Genomic DNA, 9,323 nt, shown 5'->3' with positions numbered 1-9,323 from the left:
AGGGGGGGGGCGCCTGGGTGGCTCAGTTGGTTAAGCGACTGCCTTCGGCTCAGGTCATGATCCTGGAGTCCCTGGATCGAGTCCCACATCGGGCTCCCTGCTCGGCAGGGAGCCTGCTTCTCCCTCTGACCCTCCCCCTCTCGTGCTGTCTCTCTTATCCTCTCTCTCTCTCTCTCAAATAAATAAATAAAATCTTAAAAAAAAAAAAAGCGTACCTGGCTCTGAAGCTGGTTTCTCAACTTTGGCACTATTTCCATTTTGGACTAAATAATTCTTCGTTGTGAAGATCGGTCTGTCCTGAGCATTGTAGGATATTGATCCCTGACCCCTACCACCAGTTGTGAAAACCAAGTGTCTCCAAACATTGTCAAATGTCTCCGGGGGAACAAAATTGCTCCAGGTTTAGAGCGTCTACTCTAAAGCATAGGCTTAACCATTATACTATATACTGTGTCCAATATCGCCAACCTTCCTACAGAAACATAGTGGTAGAAATAAATACTTATAAATACTGTATGTGTGTACATACAGATGTATAAATATGTATATTCATACATTCTTTCTATACAGGTGTTCATTCACAGACACAGTCATAGGATTCCTTGAGAAATAGGTTCTGAGACTCTCAGACTTGATTGCAGGAGGTTTGGGTGGGAAGAGGGGAGGAGGGTCAGGGTTCCTGAGAAACTTACCTGTGAGGGAACAAGGGAAACAGGATGGGTCAGAGGGGGAACTGAACTGCAGTGCAAATTCACTGTTGAGACAGGCCTCAACAATTCTGTGGGGAGCTCTGGATGCCCCTTACACCTGTCCTGATGGATACAACAGCGCCTGGTCTTCCTCCACTCTCCACAGACCAATCACCAGACGTGGGATATCCCCAAGGAGTGCATCCTAGAGCAAGGTGGCTCTCCCTGAGACAAGGCTGAGGACAATTCCAGGGAAAGGACTGAGAGCACAACAGCCACCAACATTCATTCCCATACCTGGGGACCAAATGTCCTCTCTGCCCTGAAGTGGCAATCTGGGTGATTGCCTCTACAGATACATATAAGAGTATTTTTATTGTTTAATTGTAACTCGCTTAAAATATATAAGCATGTGGACCACAACTGGAAAGTAATAAGCAAATGAAAACAGGAGCACTATGAATAGTGATTATTTTTCTTTTTCAAAGTTAAATACAAGGATGTTACCATCATACCGGTCTTACCCTTTAAAAGAAGTGCTGAGATCTCAAAAAATACAATTCATAGCTTTAAAAACGTCATATATTATACATTCATATGGCTATAATGATTCCCAAGCCAGTTTAGCTGCTGTATGCAGGGAGCTTCTAAGCACCTTGATGTGTGCTAACTTACTAAATCTTCTCAATAACCCTAAGGTAGGAACTTCTGTTAACAATTTAACAGAGAAGGAAATTGGGTTTTCTAAGAGGTTAAGACATGCAAGATCTACCTATCTGGTAAGTGATAGAACCCAGGCTTGAACCTACGCACTAGGACTCTGAAGTCCTTCCAACCCGGCTTTACCCGCTTTTCACACGGTACCCCTGACATCCCCTTGCAATGGCAGTAACTTGTCTTCTCGTTTTTCATTTCTTCTTTAAAAAACAAAGAAACGGCAGAGTAATAAAGCTATCACTGTAAGACTATGCCAAAGGACAAAAAAAAATTGCCTTCAAATTCCCCATTTGAAAGTCTTTTGAGATATAATGTCTTTTAGATGCCACTGGAGATTGTAAGAGTAAAGTTATATTATTTTCCTTTAAAGAATCAAGTCTCTCTTCTGCTCTCAACACAAAACAGGAAGCTTTACAAATAACCTGTTTGAAGAATGATTCTCTCAGAGTCGAGGCTTTATGCTCTCAAGAGACTGAGAACTAATCTGTCAGGAACTCAGAGGGAACTGCCTTCAAGCAAATCACTATGGACCATTTCTCATCCTCTGGGGTGCTATGGAAAATTCAACTCAAATTCATTAGCAATCTGAAAGCTAATTATTTCACCAAAAGATCTTAGTGAATTTCTATATTAAAAATTCCCAGCTGAGACACCTGGGTGGTTCAGTTGGTTAAGCACCCGACTCTTGATTTTGGCTCAGGTTGTGATCTTAGGGTTGTGAGATCAAACCCCGCGTGGGGCTCCACGCTCAGCTCAGTGTCTGCTTGAGATTTTCTCTCTCCCTCTGCCCCACCCCCGCAAACACCCCCTCCAAAATAAATAAATAAATAAATAAGTCTTAAAAAAAATTTCCCAACCTCAAAAATGGTCCTTTTCTTCCCAGAATGGCCAATGGCCTTTATAACACCCAAGCCCTCTAGAACCTTTCTCCCACTGGAACGCATATTGTACATGCCATGTAAACAAGGCCTCCAAAAGGGGCACAGGTTGGTCATCACAATGGATACTTTATTTGAAATGGAATGCATTTTGAAAATATGAAAAATAAATCACATCTCTCCAAAATCATTTGAGACATATTTACACAAATTATGACCACACTATTAAGTTCACAAATGTGACATTCTCTAAAGCATTTGGTACCTGGTGATGCTTGGTTTTCAGAAGCCAACATTTGCATATTCTAAAACTAAGCAGAAGACTGATGGTGGAATGTAATGGACAATAGTTTTATCTTTCTTCTCAAAATAAATACAGTGATCCAGAAGGACCACCTATTATTAAAACTTCCCCAATGCCTAACTGATCACCGACAGGTCACTTTAGAGCAGGTTGCTGTAGGTCTCACCAGCGTTTATGCAGATGCTTCCAGAGTCCTTCAGCTGCCTTCACTGGACAATTGTGCCCTGCCAGGAAAACTCTGCTGGATTCTATCCTCCATTTGGCAAATGTCCAGCCAACAAAGTCACAGACCCCTTTGTCATCCAATCTTCTGTAAATCTAGATTGGCTGTTCAACACTGCAGATCAAAAAGTCACCCTTCGAATTGTGTCAAGAATTTAGAAAACAGATCTTTAAAACCCATTCAACAGAATTCCACAATTAATATATATTAGGTTGCTTTAGGTAAACATGTATATTTCTCTTGAAAGAATGGCTGATATACTCAATATCAAGCTCTATAATCCCAAGTTTAAATTTCAGGCTGTGGCTGAGGGCAGTTTATTGGTAAAGCAAAAGCAAATTAGCTTGACATTTGCAAAAGAGAAGAAGGAATACTCCCAGGCCCATTTTCACCTACAAAGCTCTGAGCTCCATGGGATTGTTCCCGTCTCACTCAAGTCTCAAAACCTCTCCTCGGCCTGCCCCTGCCCAGGACACTGCAAATGACTGGAGCCCAACGAAAACCGAGTCGCTTTCCCTGGGGACAGAAAACAAGCAATGTGCTTGAACTCACACACTGGCAACAAACTCGTGTAGTGTCAGATTTAAAGTGAGGGGCCTTTAAGAGAAACCGAGTGTTGGTGTATGAGAGCAGGAGAGTCAAAGCAAGCATTCCTCGTGGTGTTCACATGGGAAGGGAGCTCCTTTAAGCAATGAGTTGCTTTTTGGTTGTTTTAACCTCCATCGGAAAAAACACGTTAAATGAAATTATAAAGTCGGGTTGATTTCTACATGATGAGAGAATCCGTTTCCTCTATGACGGAAACGCTCACTTTGAAAGGGCCCTTTATAGCCATTTACTCTCTGACCTCAGCACTCCCTGTAGGGCACACGCAGATCCATGTGCATTTCTGCTAAGAAAGTCTGTCTAAGGAGCTTCGTCATGAGGCTTAGCCTGCCCGTGGTACTTGTTCTCAGGAACGACATGAAAGCCAGTGAAGGAAGCACTGTGTGAGGCAAGAGAAAGCACCTCCTGGATACTGGGAGCTACATATTTTTTCTTCTTTCATTCATTTGTCCCAACAAATAGTGATTGAGCTTACTGTGTCCAAGGCTTGGTGTCAACACAAGTTCAAGGACAAAAGCTGTTTCCAGATGGGGACATTCCTTTTCATGTCTTCTTCCATTCCTTTTCCAACTCTTTACATTGTGTTTATTTAAGGGGTACATTTTCTATTGGACCTGTCCTTTCCTTTTTCCTTTTCTTGGACTGAAAGAATCATTTTTACCTTTTTCCATGATTTGTCAGGCCTCAAAATACCTTAGGTGGTTCGTATCATTTTCTTACAGAATATGGTAGAATTTGGGCATTGACACATTAAATGATTTGCATTTATATTTTGTTTTGTTGAGTTTGCAAAAAGTAAGCATGCTTTTTGTTGTTGCTGTCCTGAAAAAATGATTCAGCCATAATCATTTCAAAGTGTCAAACAACAAAAACATCCTATTTCTCTCCTTTCTAATTTCTGAGGTTTCACAGGTAAATGCTAAGAGGGGTTCAGACTAGAGAGTCACTAAGAGGGTCAACTCAATGTAAATATCACAGCAGACCAAGAAATAAGGGCTGTGGAAAGACAAGACAAGGTAACCATGATTCTGGTGGCCCCAATAACAACCACAGCCATGGGGGGTGGGGGCAGGAAAAAAATTTTCAGCAGCCAGGAGGGAGCCTGGGCAAATTTTTTTGAACAACACTACCTAGCCTATATGTCAGCTAACAACATACAAGTATCTTTTAAAAGCCCACATGAATCTTCATTTTAAAAATATTTGGTATGGGCGCCTGGGTGGCTCAGTCATTAAGTGTCTGCCTTCAGCTCAGGTCATGATCCCAGGGTCCTGGGATCGAGCCCCACATTGGGCTCCCTGCCTGGTGGGAAGCCTGCTTCTCCCTCTCCCACTCCCCCTGCTTGTGTTCCCTCTCTCGCAGTCTCTCTGTCAAATAAATAAACAAAATCTTAAAAAAAAAAATTTTGGTATGGATTTTACTTTTATAGCACAAAAACTTGAAAGAAAAAACTATGGTTTAATCAGAGAAGATCATGTTATGATCTGCATTTTTAAAACAACAATACAATGAGACATTATCTAAAAAGCACAGCAGTAGTCTCAGAGAGGCCAAACCATACTTCAGAACTCCTCAGCTTTGCTGTCGGAACTGCCCATCATATATACATATATGTGTGTGTATATATATGCTTCTGCCCTTTGCAGCATATTTTCATAGCTGTGTCTTAGCCACTGGAAGTGGGAGTCCCTTAAGTTTTGCTTGCCATTTGCCTGAGTTTTCGTTTTTCCCCACAACTTTGCGGATTAGGGTTGTGATCTCAAAATTTCGTCATTTAAATATTGCACTAAGAAGTAATTAGATCTAAATTCCTTTCTAGGTGGAAGGAGAATAAAGACATCTCTAGCATGAAATTCTATTTTTGTTTCTGTACTACCTAACTTAGCAATAGCCTAATACTGACCATTCCCATTTGGATGCTGGAAAAATACTATCAAGACTTTGTGGGAAAGAGAATGGAAAACAGAGATCGTCAGTAAAGCCACGCAGATAGGAAGTGATTTTCAGCCCCAAGAGGATTTGTTATCAACTATGGCTCTTTTTAAGCTTAAGTAGCATCTGCCTTGTGGATTTTGACCATCCTTTTGATTTGACACAGAAGACGGTTTGTTCCACCTTTAAAAAGCACATGCTCCCCCCTCCACCCCGCCCCTCAGACTCCTGAACAAGTAGATGCTAAAACAAGACTGGGTTGTTTTCTCACTGAAAATCCAGTGTTTATCCAGTCCTTCCCTTTTCAATTTCTGAGTTTAGTTAACCTAACTGGAAAACATAGAACCCTCAAGTTTCTCACAGAGCAATAAAAAGCAAAACAGTTGGTTTCTGTCATCAACATTATTTTCAGTACAAATACAAAAAAGCTATGACTCCTAGTCCTTCAAAATATTTACAAACTGTATTTTAAACTATGAGATTCTAGAGTATATTTCTAGAATACAGTAAAAGGGTCAGAAAATGTGGTTCAAGTAGAGTATGCAAAGCTGGAGAAGGGTAATCTCTAGTGTGGATAAGAGCACAAATGTTCTCTCAAACAAACTGAATGGTTCTCTTTTCCCCCCACTGTGTTTTTTGAAACGCCTAGTGCATTGATACTCAGAAATCATAGAAATCTCCTTATTAGTCCCTTCAAACGGATGTTATAAGCAAGGCTCTTCCTGCATTACACCAGCCCTACCATATATTCATGGTATGTTCATCCTGCCATCAGTTGGGTTATGTATTAAATATTTGGAATTAGACACCATTACTACGAATTTCCTTTTAGAAAAGCAATTAGATTTTCATAGTTATACAACTCTGAACATTTAGCTTTTTAAACTTCTACAGAAAATATATGTCTAAGAAAAAAAAATCTCAAAAAAAAAGAAGTAATATCACAGAGTTTAATTTCAACCACCTGGCATAACAATGAAAGTGTCAGACCTTCTGAAAATGCCCTAGGAATAATGAATGAATTCTTAATGTTTTCCCCTCCACCGCCCTTCTACTTTTTTTTTTTTCCTTTTCCAAGATTAGAATTTACTAGGGAATAGGTTTTTGAAAATAAAGTTTCTTTTTTGGAAAATGGCCTACATTCAGAAATGTCTTAAAACAAGCATTTAAAAAAAAACTAATAAATAATCATAAATCAAAATACATTAAAATAAAATTACAGTACATCATTGCTCCTAGAAGGTCCACCATACTGGAAGATCCTTTCAAAGGTTCATAAATAAAGCCTTCTGGACTGAAACCGTTTCCCGCATTGTGATGAAGAGTATGCAGAAAACTAAGAGGAATCTCAAGTTATCAATAGGGTGATGTCCAAACTACTTGATCTGGTGCGGGGCGGGGAGACTTTTGCTTTCGATTCAAGTGAAGACAACAGAAAGGTGCTCGTCCCACTTCCTCGAGTCCTCAAAACCTGGAAAGAAATGACAGGCAATTAAGTCATTGGCTCAGAATCCTCCAAAACCCAGCTCTCTTCAGGCCAGTCCGGCGGACAAAGCGCGCTCAGAAAGACCCCGGGGTCGCTCCCTCGAGTGTCCACACTCGAGCGGCGCTGGTGACACGAACAGAGCCAGCGGCGTCGCTGGGCGGCGCACCACCGGACCCGCGCGGGCCAGGGTGGGCGGGAGGCGGTCCGCGAGGCCGCCCAGCCTAACCCGAGCTCCTTCATCCTCCCCTCTCTGCCCGGCCTCTCCTACCTCCGGCTTGCTTCCCTTCTTTCTACATCTCCAGAAACTTGGAGTAACTTCTCATTTTCCCCTCCAAGCACCACACCCGTGAATTAGGCTTCCTACTCCTCCCAACAGCCCGCGAGACCTCCTCCTCGGAAAGGCCCTTGGTAGCCCGAGTTGCCGGGACCTTACCTTGTCTGGCCCGGGTGCTGCCCCCTTCAGGCCGAGTTGGAGGTGCTGCGGAGAAGCCTGTGGCCGTGCGGCTGCGAGAGCGGCTGTTGGTGCGAGTGCGGTAGTTGGTGTGGGTGCGGGTGCGGGTGCGGGTGCGGGTGCGGATACGGGTGGAGTTGCTGAGGCTGGGGCTGGGGCTTGGCATGGGGCTGCGGCTGAGACTGTGACTGGGGCTGGGGCTGAGGCTGGGGTTGGGGTTGAAGCTGCGGCTGCGGGGGCTGCTGCTGGACCAGGTGCTGCTGCTTCTGCCGTGTGGACTTGACCGCCAGGATAGCCTGACGATTCTTGTACTGCACCATCTGCAGCGTGATCTCGGCGTTCCAGCCCTGGTCCTGCGGGCACCGAAAGTCGATCTCCTTGCCCTCGGCCATCACCACAGTGAAGTACATGTACTTGCCCTTGCGCTCCACGCAGTCCACGGTCTTCATGTTGGAAAAGTGTAATTCCTTGAGCTTGACCGGCGGCTCGAGGCTGGCCACGGCGGGCCCTCCCGGTTGGGACGGTTCGGCCGGCCCCTGCCCAGGCTGTTGCTGCTGCTGGTGTTGCAGCTGCTTGGGCGGGATAAGCAGCAGCCCCTCCTCAGTGAGGATGCAGCACTTTTTCTTCCAGAGCTGCAGCAACCCGTCGCTGCGCTTCTCCAACACACCCTCCTTCAGCGCTTTGCAGCCACTGCTCTCCAACATCCTCCCGGCATAGGGAGGGGCGCCGCTCGGCTCGGCCTCTCCACTTCCAGCCGCCCGGGCCGGGGGCAGCAGCAGCAGCCGCGCGCCGTCCTCGCCCCAGCGGCTCCCGCGGCCGCCCGCCCGGAGCGCGCAGAGGAGGCTAACACGCAGGAAGCAGAGCGGCGGCGGTGGAGGCGGCGGCTCGAGGTCCGGGCAAGCGGGCAGCCGCGTCCTGAGGCGCCACAAGGTCCCGGAGCTGCGAGCCTCCGGGCCTCTGCCGTCCTCTTGCGAGCGCTCACTGAAGGCCACTGGCCGGGCCCCCTCGCGGCGCTTTTGAATGGGCCATCCCCCCCACCCCCGAGTGACACCCAGCGGAAAAGGCGGCTCCTGGCGCCCGCACCGCGGGGGAAAGCCCAGCTCGGAAAGGCGCTCTGCCGCCGGCGCACGCCTCATTAACTTGGGGCCTTTCCAAAGCCCGCCGCGTCCACGCCCCCCGCATCCCTCGCTCCGCCTCTCGCCGCCCACTCGCTTCCGTGCTCCTTCCCCGCGCGGGCTGCGAGGCACCGGAGCCCCGGAAACTCCTCTCCTCCGCCTGGGGCGACAGCCGAGGGCGCCCCAGCTGCCCGGCGACAAATGCCGACGCTCAGAGGGCGCCGAGAGACCATCCTACTGCTACGGTTATCCCCGGCCGGCAGGCTCTCTACCAGTCTCATTGAGGACGGGGGCTGCGAGGGTGGGTACGGCTACCAGGCAGGGCCTGGAATGCCAAACTGTCTCGCTGTCCTCGGGAAGCAGCCCCGGGGATTCGCGATGTGCTCCGAGACCCTATGTAAACATCTGAGGGCACAAAGGCCGAGAGGACACAGTGTCTACACTCATGTATGCTTCCAGTCATTAGCTCTTCTTGGAGCAGAGAGGGCGATTGTTAAATCAAGGCAAGAGCGCTACCGTCTGTCCCGTTTGGAAGCGCCAGTAGAGAGGGGTGACCCACTTCAGAGAACGTCTCACCTTCCCTTTCTCGACCCCGGAGCTCTGGCACTAGCCTATCTTCACCCGGGACACAAGCTCTCTCGATTCCCTCTTGACCCATCCGCACAGCCTACAACATCTCACAACAGTAACTCAACGGCAGGTACAGATCCCGGGAATGTCCAGCGAGAGACCTCACACTTTAAGGCACAGCTTAGCCCTCCAAACAGCCGAATGGCCTCCGCGGGTCTCTCTTTGGAAACGCCTAACGGGCCAGATCGGTTTTGTAATCTCATTCATCTGTGACCTGGGGAAGGTAATGCTGTACTCGCCCCTAGCTCCCTCCTACTACGCTCGCATCTTAAAAAATTCTGTAGATATTCTG

At 46.7% G+C, this 9,323-nt stretch overlaps 1 protein-coding gene across 1 annotated transcript; it reads right to left on the bottom strand.

Moving 5' to 3' along the window:
• Positions 1–6,285: 6,285 nt before the first annotated feature.
• Positions 6,286–8,422, bottom strand: PHLDA1 (pleckstrin homology like domain family A member 1). Its single transcript, XM_045872943.3, has 2 exons — positions 7,269–8,422; positions 6,286–6,820 (listed from the first exon to the last, which is right to left on the bottom strand). The coding sequence occupies exon 1, from the start codon at positions 8,420–8,422 to the stop codon at positions 7,295–7,297; it is 1,128 nt and encodes a 375-aa protein (XP_045728899.1). The 3' UTR covers positions 6,286–6,820; positions 7,269–7,294.
• Between the last annotated feature and the right edge of the window lie 901 nt (positions 8,423–9,323).

This window comes from Mirounga angustirostris, unplaced genomic scaffold (assembly GCF_029215605.1).
Source record: "Mirounga angustirostris isolate CCGP_5_RB_7025 unplaced genomic scaffold, mMirAng1.0.hap1 SCAF_5, whole genome shotgun sequence".
NCBI classification, from domain to species: Eukaryota; Metazoa; Chordata; class Mammalia; order Carnivora; family Phocidae; genus Mirounga; species Mirounga angustirostris.
The sequence above is the reverse complement of the archived record's forward strand: the minus strand, read 5'-3'. Positions and strand labels throughout refer to the sequence as shown.

Coding starts and splice junctions, on each gene's coding strand:
- PHLDA1 (XM_045872943.3), bottom strand. CDS start 8,422: ATGAGGCGTGCGCCGGCGGCAGAGCGCCTTTCCGAGCTGGGCTTTCCC.